We start from the raw sequence: 23,763 nt of genomic DNA, 5'->3' as shown, positions 1-23,763 counted from the left end.
GGGAAATGGGAAAGACGGGGACTGCCTAGCCAAGAGTGTGACATACATGTAAGTAGCAAAGGGTCAGTAATTATGTGTTTCAATTCCTAATCCATCTATGCCCTGATTAAAATGATACAAAGATGTAATCAAGGTCACACAAGAGGAATATCATTTTGTTGTCCTGGTATTTCGAGCAGACTTGCCAACAATGCGAGAAGCAGGAGACCAGAGCAAACGAGGCTATTAGGGTATTAAGAATGTGAGACAAGCAGCCACTGGACAGAGGTTTGATGGAGTAATGAGAGGAGTAATGCAGCTGAGACGTATTACAAGGGAAATGCAAGCCACAGTTCCTGTCAGATTTCTGAATAAGAGGTGGGACTGATCTGCCAATTTTGCTTCATGATGTTAGTAATGAACTTCTGCTTCAAAGCTGTTTCATTCTAATTCAGTCCAACTCCATGGACACAAGATCACATTCTTAATCTAATTCCGTGACTTCTTCCCTCAGTATCTTCCCCCAGTACACGTATTCATTAGCAGCAACCAGAAGCATTAGCTTTAACGATTGTGAATCAAACGAGGGTGACTTCCCCCAGATGTATGCTTGGATAAAATACGTGTAACAAGAACAGTGCCGCTACAGAAAATGCATACAGTATGTAAATGCAGGTGCATGATGATGATTCTTAAGTACCACTTTTCTAAGTAAATTCTGGTATAAGAAAAAGAGAGTCATTCTTGTATTTCTCTGAATGCTGGCCTATTCAGTAAAAGAAAATCAGAAATTTAAACTTGTCAGCTCTGATTGTACAATAAGCTGACATAGTTTAACTTGACCCAAATGTTATCTCTGTCCTTAACATTTTTCTGGCCTTCTGGAAACTTCTTTTGTTCAATTTCCTTGGTAAAAACAACTCATCACAAGCCCCAGAGACATCGTAAGTGCATTTAAAGCTTAACCCTTGAAAAGAGGGAAGCACTCCGTCACAAACCTGAAGATCAGGGCTCACCCTTCTAGTCTTCATAGATTAGCTTTCTGAGTAATGATTCTCTCTTAGCAAAGGCCACAAAATCCAACTCCAGAATGGAATGGCAAATGTTTCTTATACAGACCTAAAAGTAGCTAGGGGACGTATTATGAAAATGTCTGCGAAGTTTGCACTACAGATGTCCTATCTGTTTTCTCTCCAGAATTTCAGTAATGTGGATTTCTAGTGAAAGGTATTGTTTCTAAGGTGTCATTGAATTTTTTTTTAAACTTTTTTTTTTAAAGATTTTATTTATTTATTTGACAGAGAGAAATCACAAGTAGATGGAGAGGCAGGCAGAGAGAGAGAGAGGGAAGCAGTCTCCCTGCTGAGCAGAGAGCCCGATGCGGGACCAGATCCCAGGACCCTGAGATCACGACCCGAGCCGAAGGCAGCGGCTTAACCCACTGAGTCACCCAGGCGCCCGAATTTTTTTTTTTTTTTTTAGAAGTCACAATGCTTGTGACTTATTAGTGCAAGTAGAGGAATTGACGTCTAGTTTCCTGAAATGGGAGTGCAAGATAGTCGATGCTCTCAGTTTGTGTATGTGTTCAGATTTGCTTATTTGCCACACAAGGAGATTTTCCAGGTTCTGAAACCAGAAACACTGGTGACAGGTAGCAAGGCTGTCACTTCTCGTTGTTTGGTGAATTATATTAATCTGAGTGTTCTGAATAATTCCAGTTTACAGGCTGCATATTTCTATGCTTCTGAAGTTACCTTGTTCTGTTTGCTTAGGAAACGTGACTCTTAGAAGACTTTGCCTTGGAATCAATTTTTCGGTGCCATCTTGCACAGGCTATTATTGTCCTTGCTGAAGTGTTTTCATCCCATAGAAGGGCCTTATGGTTGCATCTGCACTTTAGACCATTTTAATTGACATATACAGTTTTATTTTATTTTGTTATGTTCATTCTAAATACCATTATTAGTCTAAAGTTGATGTCCTCTGCCAACAACAGAGAAGCAGCGGCATGAAGTACTGTCTTTTGGAATTAGAAGCTCTAAATGACGGCCTCATTCTAAAGAACTGTGTGACTTTTGGGAAGTCACTTTACCTCTCAGAACCCATCTTACCTAATGAAAATGACGGGGCTGAGGGAAATGCTCTCTACTGTCTCTGCCCAACATTTCCAAAACATCTAGTCTTACCTACAGTATTCACCAATGTATCTGCCTTTTTCCATCTTGTGAAGGGAAGAACATGGCAGGATAGCGGAGCGAGGTGGTGCACGTCATTGCCGCTGAGACCCAAAAAGGAACACCTAGCCTCACTGCTTCCTATGGTCCTTCACTCTTCTTCTGGAGAGCACTCTGCTCGAGTCTCTCTTTTTTGCTCCTTTACAGTCCTTCTGTGGGAAAAACAAAAAGAAAGGAGGGAGGAGCTAGGAAAGAATTGCAGTCCAAGTCAGCACTATTTTAGAGAGCGAAGTCCCGTCCTCTGTGTTCATGTGCATTTCAGCGCTACAACTTCACCTGTACTTGTTGGACCAAGATCGAGAAACAGCAATGAGAGAGACATAGTTAAAATAGCTCAGGTATTTCTGCTAGTTCTTCCCCTCAGGACTGCTGTGGGTGATATGAATGTTCATTCGAATCTTTGGGCCCCTCATGTTCCTTTTAATTTTTTTTTTTTTAAGATTTTATTTATTTATTTGTCAGAGAGAGGGGGAGAGAGCGCGAGTACAGGCAGATAGACAGGCAGGCAGAGGCAGAGGGAGAAGCAGGCTCCCTGCCGAGCAAGGAGCCCGATGTGGGACTCGATCCCAGGACGCTGGGATCATGACCTGAGCCGAAGGCAGCTGCTTAACCAACTGAGCCACCCAGGCGTCCCCTCATGTTCCTTTTAATTCAAGCAACTTGACCTGCTGAGTGGGCTTCAAGGGTCCTTCTGCCTACCCCTGAATTTGCCTTAAGCACTCACTTTAAAACCTGCTGATGATGTAATGCCACCCTAGGTTCCATATATGTAAGACCCAAAGCAAAACAAAGTCAATAAAAAGATTTAAAATACAGACCAGCTTATCACAAAAGAATCTCCACATGGCCCATAAAATCTGTTGTTTAGAAGTGATGATTCAAATTGCAAAACCAAAGAAACAAACTCTTGACCTCTTTAAAATGAAACCAAGCATGTCTTTTGTTTCTTCAGTGACACAGTGATTTCTTTTTATTTTATTATACTTATCGTTATTATTATATTTTTAGTATTTGGGATATCTCATCGCATGCACACACTCATGTACACAGGTGCACAAACACAGACACTTAACAGCTATTGCCTTTGAACTGCTTACTGCACTGGAATTGTTTCTGGATGATTCAGTCCACCAAGTGGAAGGGTAGGCAGCTGGGTGAGGTGCAACTGTGCACTGTCTCAAAGAAAATTTTATAATCATTCCAGTTTTTGAGGTTAAGCCAAGTGTTCTGGAAAGGTATTTGAGGGAGATGAAAGTCTCAGGTAATAATGATCGTCAGGAGTCCACTTCCTTATTTCCCTACATAAGCCAGTCATCAAACCCAACAGAGGACCGGAGGGCACAAAGACCAAGGATTTGAGGTGTCTCGATGCGTCATTCCTGTGTAGCATAATCAACGTCCGCCCTGCTATTCCTGTCAAGAAAGGGAAACACTGAATACGTTAATATTGGGGAATGCGGCAAGTCTTTTACTCCTCATCTCACATAATTGTTCTCTTAAAACTATATTTTGCTGTTAAAAGGTGGAAACACATAAAATACCATAATTCACAGTGGAGGAATTTTCCTGTTAAGTATGATTGGATGATTTCAAAAAAAGGAGAAAGAAAAATAGCCAAAGAACTTTACTAGCCCATCATTTTTGTAATCCATTTGCACACGAAATGTTTAAGGATTTCTTTTTTTTTTTAGATTTTTTTTTTCAATTTATTTATTTTTAGAAAAACAGTATTCATTATTTTTTCACCACACCCAGTGCTCCATGCAATCCGTGCCCTCTATAATACCCACCACCTGGTACCCCAACCTCCCACCCCCCCACCATGAGCTTTTTTTTTTTTTTTTTCCCAATTTATTTATTTTCAGAAAAACAGTATTCATTATTTTTTCACCACACCCAGTGCTCCATGCAAGCTGTGCCCTCTATAATACCCACCACCTGGTACCCCAACCTCCCACCCCCCCGCCACTTCAAACCCCTCAGACTGTTTTTTCAGGATTTCTCATACATCGAGTTTTGTTAGCCAAGCGTAAGGATGAACATATGTGCATATGCAAATGAAGCTAAAATGTACACTAAATACTAATTATGAAATCATTGGCTCTACTTCAGAAGATTTGATCTTATAGGTTCCTAGAGTATGAGTATATAATTTCCAACACCCATATAGCACTCTCCCCTATCTGAAAATTCAAGTTCTTGAATTAATGAGGATGGTATGCATGCAGTCACTAACAAGTATGCTGTTAAATAAACAGGAAATGTGGCCTATGCCTTGTTCTCTGATGATATGAAGGCAGCAGATGGTTCAAAAAAAGATGTGTCAGTAAATGGTGGTAAATCATAAACAGGGATAGATTGCCAGCTCACCTCAAATCTAGCCTTTTTTCCCAGTCCCTACAGCTCACTAAGTGCTGCCACGCAAGTAAACTTAACTGTGTCAGATTTTTGATTCGTGCCTTTAAACACTTAAGCAGTATCTAATGTCACAAACTGAGTTGTGGCCATTTTCACAATCGATTCTGATTGTCTCAGCCAAAATGATCATAGGTTAATATACATCTGTCACTGAGATAACTAGAGAGAATGGAATGGCTTGGCTTCTCTCTATTCATTTGGTACATTTTGTTAGGTACTCAAATACTGTGATCCAGGATTGTATTCTTACAGAAAGAAAGAAAGAAAGAAACAAACAACAACAACAACAACAACAACAAATCAGCATATCCTTCAAAAAAAAAAAACAGCAAAAATAATGTGACACCAATTTAGCAGCAATTCCAAATAACAATAACAGTCACACAATTGGCCTGTTAATATAATTTGGGCATTTTGTCAGTCTCACTAGTAATTTAGACTTAATAATAGTTGGTATAACGTCACTGGCCTGGATAGCTCTAGTCCACTGGCACTGTAGCTAGGTACTAAAGACACAGGTGTTGAGACAGTGAAAAAAACAAAGAATCACAGGAAAGCATAAAGGTGGACTACAGTGAGATACAGTGAAGAGTAGCTCAGAAGGAGAAAACAACAAATAGTAATTTCAAGTCTTATAGGAATTCAGAAAAAAACTCATAGAGATTGCTTATCTTGTCATGTAGTAATTAGAAAGAGTAAGTTTTTTTTAAAGCTGTATAGGTTTACAAACACAATCTGTTCACTTATAATGATCATTTTAATTAAACAAATGAAAACAGCTTTGAATTTCATGTATTGACCTGACCATCTTAGGGATCCAAAGAGCTTTGGGGTAGGCAGACAACCAAGTAACACACTTTCAAACAGCATTAGCTCCTAAAATAATAGTGATGGTCATTAACCAAAAAATGATTAATATAAATACAAATTAAGTCTTCAGTGTCACCTTGACCTTCATCCCTACTCATTCACCTGGATACCAACTTTCGGGGTGAATTTTTATGTAAGGAAAATATGGTTTATAGTTGTCATTTCTAGTTCTCTTTGTAGAATTAATTAGTATCAACTCCTCATCCCCTGCAAACAAGCCTATTTTTAAAAAGCCTTTGAATCTTTATTTTATTGCACGGAAAAAAAAATTCTCATGACAAATTAACATCCCGCATTTGAGGAAGATGTTTGGTATGTATCCTGGTTCATGACTTTGGCTTTCTCCAACTTTATGTCAAAGAATTTGAAGGACAGATTGTAACCATTAGTATATATTCATAGTTTGTTTCTGGAGCCCAATTAGGCATTTAGAAACATAAAGGATACTTCTTTAGCTCTGCATAAGGTTTTTGTAGCATATTCCCTGAGAGGAAATACATTTTGGTGGCTGTAAGAGTAATTACCAAGAAGCAATGCTTTGGGGTCAGTGAGAAACACTCTGAAAGAGAAAAAAATTTGTGCCAGTTGTGTTGCTTAAAGGGAGGAAGCTGAAGCAATATGTAATCTTCAATAGTCTATTTAATCCAGTAACACCATTTTATCTTCTCTCATCTGTGTCATCCCTTAGCAAAATGAAGCTTGGCGAATATAATTAAGACCTACGTAGTCTAGTTATATTAGCGAAATTAATGCTACTGTCAATTTGGTAACTTGAAGATCTCAACCTGATGGATGAATAGATGGATAGATATATTCCCCGAGTAGCATCTCCAAGCAATTTATTAGTTTTAGCATGGTAGCAAAATATGCTTTCATTGTTCTATTTACATTCCATGCTGACAGAGAGAACATTTTGGGGGATTTCAGCCAGACCCAGAATACTCATAGTGATTGATTTTGAACCAAAGCCATACCAATTGTTCTAGATGACAACTTAACTTTATAAATCTTGCCAAAGGTTCACAGATCTCAGGACCTTTGACTGTCATCTAGATTAAAAAGTAAAGGTTCACTGTGCAGGTCACTTCTATTAGAGAGAAACTAACTGACATCTTAAGCAGTATTGATAATGTTTGGCAAGGGCCAGCTGTCTCGTGATTTTATTGATGTGGTAGACTGAGGCACAGAGGCCAACTCAAGAACTCGAAACAAGAATCAAATGCTTTAACTTTATTTTCCTGCATATAGTCAGAAAGGCACAGAAATTATGACTTATGAATTTACAATAATTTTTATTCTCAATGACTGTATACTAGGTTAGTTATTTTTGTATCTACATATACAAAGAGTTGAATTTTGATGAGTATATGAAATGCAACATTTCAAGAGTTTTTACTAAAATATTAAGAAGAAATGGTGTATTTTGTTCATCCTTACTGGCTCTCTTTTTAATAATTCACATTATGTGAATTATTTCTAGACTCTAAATTTTTTTTAATATTTATTCTGAGTTGTTATCCTTGTAATTGGCTTATATAACATGTATAGTTAATAGGAAGCATTGTTGTAAACTGGTCACTCTTGGATTTGTGGTAGATGACCATAAAGGATTTTGAAACTGGCTTTAGACCAGTCAGGCCTTTGTGACTGGATATTTATTGGCTTTGTGTCTAGTGATTTACAAAAGCAAAAACAAACAAACAAACGAACGAACAACAACAACAACAAAAAAAAAAAAACAGAAACAAAGACATTCCCACACTTGCTCTTATCTTTTATATCATAATTTGTCTTGTCTGTTCACTCTTTGGTTCACTCTTTGGAAGAATACACTCTTCCAAATCTTCTGTAGTTCTTTCTAGATTTCAAGCCTGTCCCACCCTCCCTGTTCCTTTCCCCTTTAGGTATGGGAGTGGTAATAATTTTATACTTTTCGGGGCACCTGTGTGGCCTCATGGGTTAAAGGTTCTGCCTTTGGCTTGGTTCATGGTCTCAGGGTCATGGGATTGAGCCCCACATCGCACTCTCTGTTCAGCGGGGAGCCTGCTTCCTCCTCTCTCTCTCTCTGCCTGCCTCTCTGCCTACTTGTGATCTCTCTCTGTCAAATAAATAAATAAAATCTTTAAAAAAAAATTCATACTTTTCCAGGTCCTTGCCTCCCTCCCTCATTTTTATTAGTGCACTTTCTCCAGCCCACACTCCACGAAGAGTTCCTTCATTAAACTCCTCATTAATCCTTTTGAGTGCCCTCTCTTCCATGCCAGGACATTGAAAGATATGCTAGCTACACGAGCTTGTGGAGAGGCATATTTTCACCTTGAGATTTGATGGATGCCTCAAAGCCTTCTCTATCTCGAAATCCCAATTCATCTGCCACCATGCCTCAAGCCTTCACGTGTATGAATTAAAATGGCTTTCAATGGATCTTACTGAGGTGTAGATATTCTTCCAAAGGATAACACTTAGCATTTTAGTAAATAACATTATCAGACTAATGAGTTGGTCAGAGTAACCAACCACCAATTATGCCAAGAGATGGGTCATTTTGGAGAGACATATGGAAGATAATAAAACATTTCATTGCATAATTTCATTGCAGAGGGACAGAAGACCTAGATAGGAAACAGATGTGATTAGCCATAACACCTCCAAAGAAATTATTGAAATAACCCAGAGGAAGAAAAAAGAAGACCCCTCAGAATAGAAGGTCAAATTTTGCTTACCAAGATTTTTTTCTCCTGGATACAGAATTAATGGCAGCCCTATCCCCTCTTTTGTTTCCCTATTTCACTCTGAAATTCTATCCTGAGAATAATGGTAGTTTGCCTAAAATTTTGCATGTAAATATAAGCTTAATCTTGAGAAATTTGTAAATATTTTTGTTTAGATGGTTAAGTACATTGATGTTGCAATGAAGTTTATTTCTTTATCAGAAAAAGGGTGATGATTTACATCTCATAAAATCATAATGAGAAAAAGTTTTTGGTGGTAAGTATGGCCACATTGTGTCTGTCGCATAGTTGGGAGTTAGGGTCAACTACCAATAACATCGAATTATTAAAGATGTTTTCTAGTATCAGAAAACTATGGTCTCCAATTGGCAATAGGCAGAGCAGAAAATAATGCAGGAAATCTCAGCTGAATTTGTATAGATGTTATAAAATTCCCATGTAACACTTATTATTTTAAGAGAGAAATTTATCTTTCAAAGACCGATATTAATGAAGTAATTTCTCTGGATTTGCAAGGTGCATTCAGAGATAAACATACATTTTAGATTGGAATGGGTAATTCTGTGCATCACCCTGAGAGGGCAAGATTTCTCTCCACAATAGTCTATTATACAGGCCATTTTCAATAATGAAGTAATGCCATTTTCAACAGTTCCCTTAGGAGATTCTTTCAAAATATAACGTTAAACTTCTCATTTTTTAGAGTAGTTTTCTTTATGTTCAGCTGAATTTAAGCAGTGAAGTTTACCATGATATTCTATGTGTACTCTAATGTGACATATTAGCTTCTTTTAAAATCACCTTTTCCCCTAAAATTCATGAAAAATAATTTCATCCCTTAGAGTTTTAAGCCAGTGTATTTATAGAGTCTAAACTACATTTAAGTTTTCAATACATTCCCTAATCAACTTCATTTTTTAAAATGTCTTCCCACTTACCTGAACATTCCTGTACTGAAGAGCTAAATCTTATACAATTATCTGCATCTCATTAGGTTCTGCTTTACAATAATGGCTAACAATTACTTTGGTGTCTTCAGGCTTTAAAGAATTATTTTGTCACGGATCCTGTGAATCTGGACTTTGGAGGACATCTAAAGATCTCTGATGGTTAAAGGAGTTATAAACTTTCTGGCATGATCAAGTAGTTTGATAAGACATAGGAAGCGACCTAATTATGTTTCATTTTGGGACATTCCACTTGCTTCATCTCCAAAGTAGGGTAGTGTGTAAGTGCTTTTAAATGCAGCTGTTTTGCATTAATTAATTCCATCTAGATATTCCAAGTATTATCCTAGTGAAGTTTTATGCTGGGGACTCTTAGCAAAGTTTCTTATGTACAGGTAAAAACTATTTGATTACAATTTTCTCAATGTAAATTACTTGTGACATAATCTTTTGTGTACAGTTTTTATGTTAGCTCACTGATCTGGTGGCTCAGAACAAACTTCATTTATTCATCTGTTTTGAAACATCTCCAATAATTATCTACAATGCCCCAGTCCCTGGTAACACATGCAGTTATCAAAAAACAAACTACCTAGCTTTGTGGTGCTTACATTCTACTGTGAGAGCTAGATCATTAACAGATAAATATATTGTGGCAGGTAACAATGAGAGCCATCAAGAAAAAATCAGCTGGGTAAGGAAATAGAGTGACTGGGTAGCAGATATTTTGTTTTTATAAAGTGCTCAGTAAATGCCTCTATGATTGAATTTGAGGAAACCTCTAAATGCAGTGAGTGAGTTTCTTTAAGGCCAAAGAAAAGACAGCCCAGACAGAAATAATAGCAAATCTGAGGACCTCATTAATCTTGGTGTATTTGAGGCACAGCAAGAAAGTCAGTGGAGCAGAGTAAGGTGGGGTTGTGGAGAGCAGGTGGGAGATATGAGTTCAGAGAGTTAGACAGAAGCCAGATCATGTGAAACTTTTTTGGACCATAGAAAGGCGCATGTCTATTACTCTGATGTGATGGGAGGCAAAGGAGTGATGCATTCTGCCCTAAATATTATGTTAGACCGAGTAGCCCCCAAATAGATTCACATCCTAGTCCCTAGACCATGTGACAATGTTATCTTCCATGGCAAAAGGGACTTTGCAGTTGTGATTAAATTTCAGATTTTGAGATGAGAAGATTATCCTGGATTAGCCACCTAGGCATTATGTAATCATAATGGTCTTTATAAGAAGGATTCGGAAGTTTGAGGAAGGCTATGATAAAAGCAGGGGAGATAGATGTGCTTTGTAAATGGAGGAAGTACTTGGAAGTCAAGGAATGTTGATGGCCACCAAAAGCTAAAAGAAGGAAAGGGAATGGAATCTCCCCCCACAGTTTCCAGAAGGAAGCAGTACCGTTGACATGCTGACTTTAGTTTCATGAAATTGATTTCAGACTTTTGACTCCCAGAACTGTAAGAGAATAAATTTATGTTGTTTTAAGCCACTGAGTTTGTGATAATTTGTTACAGCAGTAATAGGAAACAAATATAAGTGCATTAGTTACATACTTGTAACACCAGTTGAGTCTTGAACAACATGGGTTTGAACTGCATGGGCCCCTTAGACATGAATTTTATTTTATTTTTTTATGAATACAGTACAGTACTACAAATGTATCTTCTTTATGCTTTTCTTAATATTTTCTTTTCTCTAGCTTACTTTATTATAAGAACATAATATGTAATACCTACAACATACAAAATGTGTGTTCATCGACTGTTTATGTTATTAGTAAGACTTATGGTCGACAGTAGGCTATTAGTAGTTAAATTTGCGGGGAATCAAAAGTGTGCAGATTTTCAACAGCATGGGGGGTCAGTGCTCTGAACCTCCTCGTTGTCCAAGGGTCATCTATATCCTTATTTATCAATTGATTGAAAAGGAGCACTGGGCAGTCCAACCGTTAGAAGTCTGGAAAAGGAAACAGAAACAGTGAGGCTAGTGATGGACTGGAGAAATCAGGAAAAGAGTGACAGCACCAAGGAACTTGTTAAATTTGAAAATTTGGGGGTTTCACCTCAAGCCTACAGAATCAACATTCCTGGTTGGGGTCAAGCATATATATGCACTAAAAAGCCCTCCAGCTAACTCTGATACATGTGAAAGTTTGAGAGCTTTAGTTGTTTGGACCACAGGGACAGCACAGAACGGAAGAGGGTAAGTCCTCAATGTCCGCGAATCTCAAAGTCAAGTCCTTGAACGTGAGCAGCAGCGGGGTTTGTGAGATTGTTAGCAGTGAGGGAACTGAGGACCCAGAATGCTTAAAATAAATTGGGACAAGTCTCTATGCTTTCTGAAGACTGTGAGAAGAATCTGTAGCTCAGACTAGGGAGGAACAAGGCTGCAGTTACAAGCGTCCCAGGTGAAGATCATCAGAGTCCACTGTGCAAATGAAAGTTAAGCTCACCAGTTTATGTTTCCTATCCCCATTCTGCAATATGGGAACCAGTGGAGATTGTGTAAAGGCAGATTACTTCACAATATTGTGTACTACTGACCTAGTTTTAGATAAGCAACTGAGAATTTTTTTTTAAGGGGGCAGAAGATTACATAGCTTGTTTCTTTTTTTTTTTAATTTGGAGCTCAGCCTAAAATTAATCTGTAAAAACTTACTTTATTTCTTAACACCTTAGATTGGCTCCTTAAAATGTGTTGCCCATCAAATAAGATTTACTACATTTTTTTTTGAGAAACAATGCAATTTGCAAGTAATGGAGATTAATTCAGCTAAATATCAATATGTGAATGAGACTTGAAATGAAAGTTATTAAATATAATCAAAAGAAATGATAAACTATAAAAGAAAGTAAATGTGATCTGCAATGATGTAAATAAGGTGTTTCACATCATACAATTTGGTCAAAATTTGGTCATTAATTTAAAGACTCTATAACCATAGACCTTTCCCGTTCAACTGATTGCAACATCAAAGACTGATAATGGCTAAGAAAAAATTATCAAAGATAATTTTCTTTGCAACAGTTAGCTTTTGCAGGTGAGAAAAAGGCAGCGGATATTTATGCCATGCAGAAGAAAGCTAAAGATTTTTAAGGAAGTGCTCTCCATTCTTTGTGAGCTATAACGTTTGTCCAAATAGCAATATCCTCTCCCGCAGAGAATCTGCTGCTTGGGCTGGCCATGTGTTATTGTATTTGGACTGTCTCCATCTGCAAATGTTGACTTTTCATCTGTGACCAAGGAAAAAAATCTGTATGAGGAATGTGTAAAACATTTAATCCTTGTTTACTTGTTAACCAAAGGTTTTGTCAAATCCTGCTGGTGTGGGTTTTTGCATTTGCTTCTCAAGGTGACTTGTAGGGGCAGTCACAATGTAGGTTTAAATCTGATCTATAAGCTAAAAACTCTGCCAAAATCATTAGGTTTTTACTTAGATTTAGAAATCTAAATACTTGTTCTAAATATAGTTTTACATTCAAAGACCTAAATGTGACCTAAATAATACAGTAGTCGATAGGAAAAATTGATTTATAATTCCTTTGTTCTGTCTGGGGCTTCTCATTACTAAAACGAATATAACACTGAAAAGTTTGATTATCTATGGCAAACCACAATGGAATTTGATAAGGGAATAAGAAAACGGTAGAGGTCATTCATCAAAATCTAGTCTCTTACTCTCAATTTATAGATGAGAAACTGGGAGCTGAAATCTCTTAGGAATCTAAAATTACTTTCACAAAGTCCATATTAATTCATTGTTTTATTGTGTTTCAAATATGTTTCTGTTTGCCCTGGCTATCGATGATGACCATGTGATCTGAGATTTCTAGACTGGTTCTGATTTTTGTTGTTCTATGCAGCAATCTCTTGAAACTAAAACAGGTTTTTTGTTTTGTTTTGTTTGAGATCAAACAAAACCTGTTGAGTAAATGAACGAAAAATATTTTTCCCATAAGTATACTCAAATATGCCAGATCTATTTTTGGATTTAGACCGTCAACATAACTGTGCCGTATTACATCATATACCAATCTCAGTTCATGGCCATAGAATTTATTATAGCTTTTGATTATTTTTCTATGCAAGAGCAGAGTAATAGCTGATATTTATTCCCATGTGACATTGATTTAAAAGTTTTGACTTGGCATCGTGTAACAGGATCTGAAGTAGAATGATGTATCAAAAGGGAATGTGGGCAATGCTCAACAACTTCCTCTGTTTTTCATGCCAGCTTCTCATATTTGAAATTAATTTTTCCCATATTTAGATTGGAAGGAAATTAACTGATTTGATTTTTAAGAGCAACTGTTCAATAAAGACAGTGATGATGGAATGGTAATTAGGAGGGGTACCTAGCAAATGACTTTATCGGACTTTTTTTTCAGGGCCCTCTGTATTGACATAAGCTTTTAGCTTTGGCTTTCCATTTGAGGTGATCCACAACAATGATAGGAAATTGTTCCACTGTTACAGCTTGCCTCAAAAAAAAAAGGGAAAATCAAAAAAGAAAAAAGAAAGAAAGATAAGGGGAAAAAGGAAAAAAAAAAGTTAAAGAAAACACAGAAATAAGCTAAAAATGATGGTGAAAATGAGCTACTAAAAATACTAATATTTTTGGATTGGTTTCTTAGAGATGCTAAAATTAACTTCAAATGTAGTGAGTGAAAATATTTGTTTCCCTGAAATTTTATTATAGGAAAATTGATTTAGGCAAGAAATAAGTATGAAAAGTAAGGTTTTTCTCAGTATATTAATAAACGCAAGTGTGAAGTAACATTATAGGATAAAAGCCTACATGGAAATTTCTTTAGAACAAGTAAAGAAGTTTCATCGTTGTACCTAGAGATCTGGGAAACTGCTTCAGCAAATCCAAATCTGTGGCTTTATCCTTCACTCCAAGGTGTTTAGGGATGCATGACTCTGCATATTCCATTCCTGCTACTATAAAACTTGGGAAATCAGCAAAATTAGAACTTAAGAACAAATGTTTTGCATAAAAATGGTGATATGTTCTTATCACAAAAATGCCATTATAACATGAGAATCAGGTGCGTTCTGCAAGGAAGAGGTATTTTCCTATAATAAAAATTGAGCAAAATGAAAAATTGAGTGAGAAGGGATGAGTTTGATCCCAAATGATATAAAAATGACTTATCTCTTTTGCAATTCAACTCTGGCAGTCTGTTTAATCTTATTTTACCTAACAGTAAAAATTCTAAACAAAATTCATTCACATAAAAGGCCAAATCTTCATATATTATGAAACCTAACCGGAAATAGGAAAGATCTCATGATTTTTTTTTTTTTTTTTAATATTCGTTTCAAGCTTTGAAATTAAAAGGTTTTAAAGTCACCAGGTGGAAAATTATGTGGAGGACAGGCCATAAGGTACTTGTTAATTATAGCAGTGAGTTAATCAATGAAGAAACAGTTCTGCTTCTGGGTATAACAAAACGAGATCAAAACCCATTCAACTATCCGACCATTCAGGGATTGCTGGAGATCCATTAATTTGGATAGTTTCACATTGTAAATTCACATCTTTAAAAGTCAGCAATTCAAGCAGCTCTCTGACAGCTGTTGATGCCTAACCACAGAAAAAGTGTTTTGTTGGGTTTTGAGTGAGAAGGTGAGCTGTACAAATGTGGAGAGGGAAATACACTGACACCTGATATAAATATTAACTGAGACAACTTTCAAGCTTTCAGTTATGTGCTTTTGTATTTGCTTTCAACATTTAAATGCAGAGACAGATGGCTTGTATAGTTTTACCAACCCTTGTGTCTTTATACATTCAGAAACCTGGAATGATAACCAAGCTCATAGATTGCAGATTTTGAAAGGGAACAAATAATTTAGGCTTTTAAGAAAAATCAATAAAAGCTTCAGTGTTAGAAAAATCATGATGGTGGATTTTAATTATTTTTGAAGAGAAGGGAAACCAATTGCATAATGCTGAAATTGTTAAAAGTATTGGTAAGAAGTTTGGATTCCTGACCTGGGTTCTAAGTGGATACTGTGTGATGTTGCACAAGCAGGACAAGAAAGTAAATAAATAATTGGAGAAACAGGGAAAATGCGTGTGGATTTTTACACATGTAAAAATCTTCAGACATTTATTAAGAATCCAGCACAGTATCTGATATATGTGGCACATGACAGATATTCAGTAAACATTTTCTGGGGGAGCTTATGAATGGAAAATAACTATAATTAATTATCAATTAAAATAATTACTTATAGTGATAGCATTAAAAATAATCATGGCCAAAGATAAGGAGCAATATTTTAATGTGTATACTTTCTGCAATATTATCAAAACTTTCCTGATATTTCAAGTGCCCTGTATTTGATGGAGAATGAATGGTTATTTTTTTTTTTTTAAGATTTTAATTATTTATTTGACAGACAGAGATCTCAAGTAGGCAGAGAGGCAGGCTGAGAAAGGAGGAAGCAGGCTCCCTGCAGAGCAGAGAGCCCGATGCAGGGCTTGATCCCAGGACCCTGAGATCATGACCTGAGCCGAAGGCAGAGGCTTTAACCTACTGAGCCACGCAGGCGCCCCATGAATGGTTATTTTTAATTATATTTTAGAAAGTGACAGTTTTCCATATCAGTGCTTTAGAAAGAATGTTTTTCTCCTTTCAAAAAGTATAAAACAACTCAGTCACTGTTTCTAAAAATAAAAGAAATGAATTGGAAACTCTTCCATGTTCAGCATGCTTCCGATTATAAACTTCTAAAGAGCAGGGACTGTCAGGACTTTTTAATTTAAAAAGTGGGTTTTTTTGTTTTGTTTTGTTTTTTGTTGCTTTTTTTTTTCCTTTTTACCCATTCATGACAACTTGGAAGCATTGTTACTTCCCAAAATAAAACCCATGGGTTTTTTTTTGTTGTTGGGTTTTTTTGGTTGGTTGGTTTGTTTGTTTTAATATCAGGGCAACTGCCGGTGATTATATAAAGGCCCAAATAAAAAAAAAAAAAGAAAACATTTCCCTCTTTAATGTCATATCCCAAAATAAAAACTTAGCAAAGCATAAAGCAAAGTATATTTTCCCATAGTGCAGCTCAAGCATATAAGGACACTGGTATAATATACTTTAATATAGGTTTTTAATATAGGGTTTTTTTTTTTTTCTTTAATGCAGTCTTGATTCAGTTCTGAGGCCCTGGCTAGAATTCCCCTTCTTGAATAAACCCAGACCACACACTACTCGCCTTCTAGAGCTCTTAGGGTCCTAGATCATTATGCAATCTCCCTAAGTGCCACAGCTCTTAGGTACCAAATAACTGGGGACAGCCCCTACGCCCTAGATTTTCAGGAATTATTCAACTATTAGTCAATCCAAGGAGAGCCCAGGAAACATCCCACCCTATTTGCCGTGCATAAACTGCCCCCTGAAATCGCAGTTTCTTTTTAACCTATTCTTCGTTGCAGTTCTCTGTGTGGTCCCTGCCGAGAGGCATTTTCTCCTTCAGAGCTGTAAAAAAACTTTGGACTTTCATCCCACTGTTGTGTTGTCTACCACATTGTGGTGGATCTTTAAATCTTATACAGCCGTTGAGTACCTGAAAGACTTACCTAAAAACATACAAAATGTCTGTAAATTACTTATATATTTTATCAAAGGCTTTCAAATCTATTCATAAATATAAATCATTAAGTACAATTCTCAGAGAGTGATTAATATTGTTTAATGGAAAGAAACTAATTTTATTTCAAGTCAAAGATTTTTGTATAGTACACATAAATTTTGACTGTGATGCCTTCAATTGTCAATTATCTGTAAGAGGAACTTTCAGAAAAAGATAGAAATGACATAACAGAGAACAAAGTCCATCTTTCACCTTGTAAAGAGACAAACCTTCTTAAATCAGCTAACTGGTAATGACACCTTTCATTCCTAAGGACACCTTTTGCTCTCTTCTTTGTTCACTGCTTTTAAAATAATTGTTTCCCAAGATAACCTGAAAACTCTATGAGGACAGGGTTGACATTGATTTTGTTCACTGATGTATTCTTGGTGCCTGTCACAGTGTCAGCATATAGTACATGCTCAGTAAATATTTATGGAATAAATAAATGTTACATGTTCTGAAAAAAGATGCTCTTTGTTAAAATGTGTCCCTCACTGCTGAGGACTAAGGATTCACATATACTCACACACATACACACTTTCTCAATCTCTGGATAATATTCTTAGTTTAATGAGACGGTAATGAATGTTGGATAAAGCTATTTTAAAAATAATCTTGCATATTCTCCCTTTTTTATGTACTCAATAAAATATTGTTATTTCTGAGGTAGCCGATTATTTGTTTTCCTTTGGAGGTATTAACAACAAGAAAAACTTAATGGTTCTAGAAAAGTAAAAATGAAAGGCTGGTATCTTGTCCTCAAGCTAGATTATACATCAAACTGGTGATTACTTTACCTCCATTGATGTCTTGAAAGTAGTGAATATATTTAACAGAAAAGTTAAATAATTCATTTATTAGCTGTCACAAAGTATTGCTAGGCAAAGAGATGTGTTGTTGAGGAAGCTTTGGTGTGATGTTTGTTAAATCAGCATCTTCTATTATAATTACTTAAGGTCTGCCTTAAGCAGACGATATTTTTAATTATTTCTCAGATATATTATTTCTCAGATATATTTAATTATTTCTCAGAACATTTTCAACCCCATAAAATTTTAATTAACAATTAACATTGTTCATAGATCATCACTATTGCTTAGCACTATGAGAAATCAGAAGACTTGAGAAGTAATTTTTTCCCCCATTAATGGATTTTAAATCTAGTTTGGTATAAAAAAAAATAAAGTGATCCTCATGAATGTACAGAACCTCCCCCAAAAGATGAAAGTATCATTAAGGCAAAAATTGAGGGAGCTCAGTTAGGACATTTGTCATTCATCAGAGGACTGTGAAAATCTTCAAGGTGCATATGAGGTATGAATTGTTGTAGTTATGGAAGTTAGCAGTGGTACTTGGGAAGCAAGCTGACCTTGAAAGAATATGTAATTAAATAATTAAATAAAGAAAATGGAAGAGGCAAAAAGCATCTTCTAAATTTGTGGTCTCAATATATGGAACATGGTTTGGTTTAAGCAAAATGTGTTAGCTTTGTGGATGTAGAGTCCTTGAGCACACCTCTGTGAACCTAAAAGGAAGAAATTAGTTTGAACTTTTGAAGCATGGGCAGAATTCAGAGGGCAAAGAAAGGCCCATAGAGAAGTTTAAGTTAAATATACTAGGAAGTAGTAGTCATTGGAGATTGGTGAGAAATAGTTTTGAGTAACAAACATGTGTTTAAACAAAATAAAACTTTTCTCTTTTGAGGGGATGAGAATACAGGTCAAATGAGAAGGAATTTTAAAGTTATTCTAAAGAGAAGATTTTAGATTTTAAAAATGACTAAAATTTGAACTTGTAGGAAATGGTAAATTTCAGCCATGTTGTTTTCACATCTGGTGTCTGTTGTGATGTTGCTCATGTTTTGGGGTCTCCAGTATTGGCCATCAATTTTTACCTATTTTGGAAGGTATTTTTCCATATGCAAGGAATAACTGGAGTATTAGTAAGCCAAACAGATGTTAATATTTAAAAACAACAACAATAACAACACAATTATTGGGCACTTAAATGCCAGTAGTGCTAATTTGGGTTTTAGCAAAGACACACATTCTAGCTGTTAAGTGTTTTAATCATTGTTGAGGCAATCATGCAGATGTTTTCATCACTTTCTCCTATGTTTTTACTCTGATAACTCTCTAGTCTTGCCTATCCAGGTAACTTCATTCGTAAAATCAATTCCTAATTTCCAGCCTATCACTTATCACTTGACTATTTAATCAAGGGGAAAAGAATAAAGCAAAACAAATTTTCCTAAATCATTTTGGCTGTTGTTTTTCAGTAAAAGGTTAATTTCCTTTTTATAGAATCAGAAAAGAGTTTACTTTTGAAATCTGGTTAAAATGTATGTTCTAGACTGCCTGCTAGTAAAAGCAAACAAAAAACCCCACAAACTAATAGATAAATATCTATGATGATTTTTTCCCCTGAATATTGGACTTCATGTGATCCAGTTTGCAACTTAGCTAAACTTTCCTTCTAGTGAAATCCAGTTTATTTAATACACTTAGAAATAAAGAAAATAGTTTAAGCTTGGAAGAAAACAAATGCTGTCTTCAGATGAAAATGACTTTTTATTTACTTGGATTTCAGAATGTTTGCAGAAGACTAGGTGTTCTTTTAATTACATACACATTAATTAAAATATTCTTTTAATTATTTTTGATTTTTTAAAATGTGCAGTTATTTTCACGTGATTTCATGTAAATTAACAGGTGTTTATATGGAAAAAATGGTATTTTATGTAAATTTAGAGTATTTAATTTTATTTTTATATTTATTTATTTTTAAAAATATTTTATTTGTTTATTTATTTATTTGACGGAGAGAGAGCGAGAGATCACAAGTAGGCAGAGATGCAGGCGTGGGGGGTCGGGGAGCAGGCTCCATGCTGAGCAGAGAGCCAGGTAAAGGCCTTGATCCCAGGACCCTGGGATCATGACCTGAGTTGAAGGCAGAGTCTTAACCCACTGAGCCACCCAGGTGCCCTATAGTTCTTACTTTTAATATAATATTTCAAGCAGTACTTTTGCTTTTTATTTTTATGGAGTTGTACATTCACACATTTTTCAACATCACATGTAAAATTTTTCTATTTTTCATGATTTCTCATAAATAAGAGCTTTTTTTAGTTGAGGATTAGAAGATAAATCAGTAATAATACATATGCCATGGAAAGGGTTGATCTGAAATGATGTATCTGTTTACTCTTTTCTGTTTCTAGCTGTAAGTGAAGGCCTAAGGAAAGAGATGATTCTTATTTTCACAGCAAGGAATTTTATTCCTTCTTGAAAGCATTTGAATTCTTTGAATTGTTTAAGTTACGCTTTTCATGAGAAAATGAGATCACTGATGCACTTTTTGTCTAAGGAGACAATTTTACATTAAAATTCTAACCACTTTCTTTTCTTATTCTCTCTGTCTCTTGCCCTCTGTAGATGGGCCTTTGGGTCCCCGAGGATTAGCTGAAGCTACAGAGATGTGCACTCAAGAGTGCTTGGTTTTGGGTCACTCTGATAATTGCTGGATGCCTCCTGGCTTGGGTCCATATCAACACCCTAAATCTCCTCTCTCAACCTTTGCACCCCAGAAAGAATGGGTCAAGAAGGACAAGCTTGTGAATGGGCACACCCTTACCAGATCCTGGAAAGAAGATAGCAACAGGAACCAGTTCAATGACCGTAAGCAGTATGGCTCCAATGAAGGCCATTTCAACAATGGCAGCCACATGACAGACATTCCTCTGGCAAATCTGAAGTCTTATAAGCAAGCGGGAGGTACTATTGAGAGTCCGAAGGAGCACCAACTCTAAAAAAAAAAAAAAAAAAAAGCTATATGGGACCTAATAACTTTAATCTAAATAGACATGCTAATACCCTGTGTGTCAGAGCTTTATGTATTCAATAGATCTCTATAACTATGCCCCTTTATAGCAGGGATATCCATAACTTTGTGTTAGCACCATGGAGGATACAAAATTTTACAGCATAAAAGAGAAGATAGTTCTACTAGCCATGTGATCTTGTTTACTAGAATTGATTAAACTCTCCAGAGATCACTCCATTGTGCAAATATCCATTTTTTTGTTTTTGTTTTGTTTTTTGTTTTGTTGTTGTTGTTGTTGTTGTTTTTTAATTGAATTTTACTTTTGACCCTGGACTGCTGCTATGAACAATAGAATATGCATTTGGAGAGTAAGAAAGTTCCGTGGATTAGAGTGACTGACAAACATATCCAGTTAGAAACTTGTGCTCTTTTTGTCATTGATTTGTGCTGGGACTGCTCTACTTGACATTATACTTCAAGCGAAATTTAAAAGATAAGCATTAAACCTATCGTGCTGTTAACAACGTTAGTGGATACTTGTAAGTCAATCAGTGTTAAAGTATTTGTAAATAGAAGCAAGTTATTATTAACAACTTTTGTGTACTTACGATGTTCACCTAAAAACTGTTGTAGCATAACTCTGTGTTTTATGGTTGCTTCTTCCTTCTTCTTAATTTGCCTCTTTGTCGTTATTTTTGTTGTTTCTTTTAGTGAGGTGTTTCTGCGTTAGTAGTCTGTCTTGACACACATTGTTCAAAGGATCTCAAATACTTGTGTTTAAAAAAAGGTTCTGGAATCTTGCTTCTTCTGTGACCGCTTATGATGCTAGGATTCTGTAAAAAATAAAGAGAAGACGAAAAGTTTATATAAAAACAGGACTTCTGCAAAAGCTTGGAAATTCAGAACCTATTTTCTTGACATCCTTGTTTTCAAAGTAGGCGAAGCAAAATCACTTAATTAGTAGCATTAAGTGAGAGAGTAATGGGAAAGTGTTAGCCTTCAGAAAGTAATATAATATCCTGTACTTGTCACTCATACAAAACTAATGTATCAAAATTAGCATATATCAAAGAAAAATTACTATTCAAAAATAGTTTCAACTGGGCAAATGTGTGTCTACAACCTTGTTGAAATGGCAGAGTTTGTGTTGATCCTCATATACGATAATGTTGTTGTAACACAAGTGTTAGACCATAGCCACAAAATATTTAATGTGTTGTGCCTTCATGATGTAACAGAACATTCTCCAGGTAGGCTAGTTGGGGGAAATAAAGGGATAAATCTCTAATTATTGCTGTTTAACTGTTTGTTATCATAGTCGGTCAATGCCTGGCGGGTACCAGCATCTTGTCACTTAGGTCAAACCAGCAGAGTGACAACTAATGTTAATAAGATCTCAGTTGCACGTGCAAACAAATCCAAATTCGAACATTCTTAGGAGGTTTTTGTTAAGGCATGACAGATGATTTAAACAAATAAATAGCATGCAACAAAATGTCTTTATTGAAAGAAGTGAAAGTTATCTTAATGCCACGGTTCAACATCAGTTTAAAAGTAAAAAAAATAAATAAATAAAAAATAAAAAAAAAAAAAGGTTTGCTAATCTGATAGTTAATTTGTTCTTACCAAAAATAAAATTACTTTGTAAATAGCAATTCACGTTTTTCCACAGTATAATGGAAAATAATGGGTAGGGGTGCATTGCTTATTGCAGTACATTTTTGTCGGTTTGTGAGGGGTGTTTGATGACTTTGACAGAATAAATATCTAAACAATTATCCTTGTTACTGCTTTGCCAGTTCTACGTTATTTACAACTATTCAGCTCTTGCAATAAATGTTCTGAATTCCTGATCGTAGTGTGTTAATTCTTGGTCAACATCCAAAGCGATGATTTCTACTCTAATTGTCGTATAAATATATGTTGATAAAACAGCTCTTAATTAGAAATCAAGGCAGACTCATTAGGGGCTTACTACCTGTGTTCTGAAAATAGGTATCAAGTTTTCGTTACACTCCCTTAATGGTCTATGCAATCGTTTTCTAGGGAAATTCGTGGAGAAAGTTGGTGCGCTTTCTAGTCACGATGCATGCAAGTTTTGTCCAAGTGGAACCCCGTGTCGGGAAGCTGGCAGGGGGCACGAGTTAGCGCAGTTACCTTCTTGACTCTCAATCTCTTCAGCAAGATTGCATGAAACAAAATCTCATATATTTTATTGTTGGCTAAGCAGAAGAAGATTATTCTAGGACTAAGGCCTTGAAACAAGGGCGAAAACTTCATCTGTATTTATTTCAGGTTAGGAAAATAGGTAGAGAAAGCTGTTGAGGATCATAAGACATGCTCACATATATGCCAGGTGCTTCTATTCTCCAGAGGGCAGCTGGGTCCCTTTTCACTCATGGTGGGATTTGAGGGTAGGTAATCTGGTCTGACTCTTCCTCTAGAGCTTTCTGAAGCCCTAAGAAGTAGGACTCAGGAGTTAGAGACATGGAGATAAAGATACTAGCTTGCTCCGTGACTGGGTTTGAAATCATATCCTATCACCTCTGAGTAAGCCTGACTTACCAGTTACTCGGGACCTAGGGGGGCACAACCTGCCCCAGGGCACAGAGAGTGAAGGAATCCTGAAGACAGGCTACTATGGAAAAGGTAAAAGAAAATAAAATTCATGCCTGCACAGTCTTCCTTTAGGTTTTACCAATCAGATAAGTCATTCCCCTCTGCCTTTTAGAGTGAAGGGTGAGAGAAAGTAAAACAATTTCTCTTATATTTTTCTTTCCTCTAAAGAGTGGAAATATACTTAAATTAAAAAAATAAATAATTAAAGGGGCGGCTGGGTGGCTCAGTGCGTTAAGCTTCTGCCTTCGGCTCAGGTCATGATCCCAGGGTCCTGGGATCAAGCCCCGCATGGGGCTCTCTGCTTGGCGGGGAGCCTGCTTCCCTTCATTTCTCTCTACTGCCTCTCCGCCTGCTTGCGATCTCTCTCTCTCTGTCAAATATATAAATGAAATCTTAAAAAAAAGAATAAATAAATAAATAAATAAATAAAAACAGGGGGAAAAAAGAGAGAAAACAAACCACAAGTTTGGGAAAGAAGCTCCCCATCCCTACCA

At 36.1% G+C, this 23,763-nt stretch overlaps 1 protein-coding gene across 5 annotated transcripts in view; it reads left to right on the top strand.

The window, feature by feature from the left end:
• The window catches only part of PCDH9 (protocadherin 9), an 895,458-nt gene extending 872,955 nt beyond the window's left edge, over positions 1 to 22,503 (top strand). For all 5 annotated transcript variants that reach the window (XM_044249854.1, XM_044249852.1, XM_044249851.1 and 2 more), the window contains one exon: positions 20,263 to 22,503. In XM_044249854.1, coding sequence (XP_044105789.1) covers positions 20,263 to 20,636 — 374 coding nt within the window. In that variant the 3' untranslated portion in view covers positions 20,637 to 22,503. The remainder of the gene's footprint in view (positions 1 to 20,262) is intronic.
• Positions 22,504 to 23,763: the final 1,260 nt, after the last annotated feature.

Source organism: Neovison vison, chromosome 5 (assembly GCF_020171115.1).
Source record: "Neovison vison isolate M4711 chromosome 5, ASM_NN_V1, whole genome shotgun sequence".
Taxonomy (NCBI): Eukaryota; Metazoa; Chordata; class Mammalia; order Carnivora; family Mustelidae; genus Neogale; species Neogale vison.
This window is presented reverse-complemented; position numbering and strand designations above follow the sequence as displayed.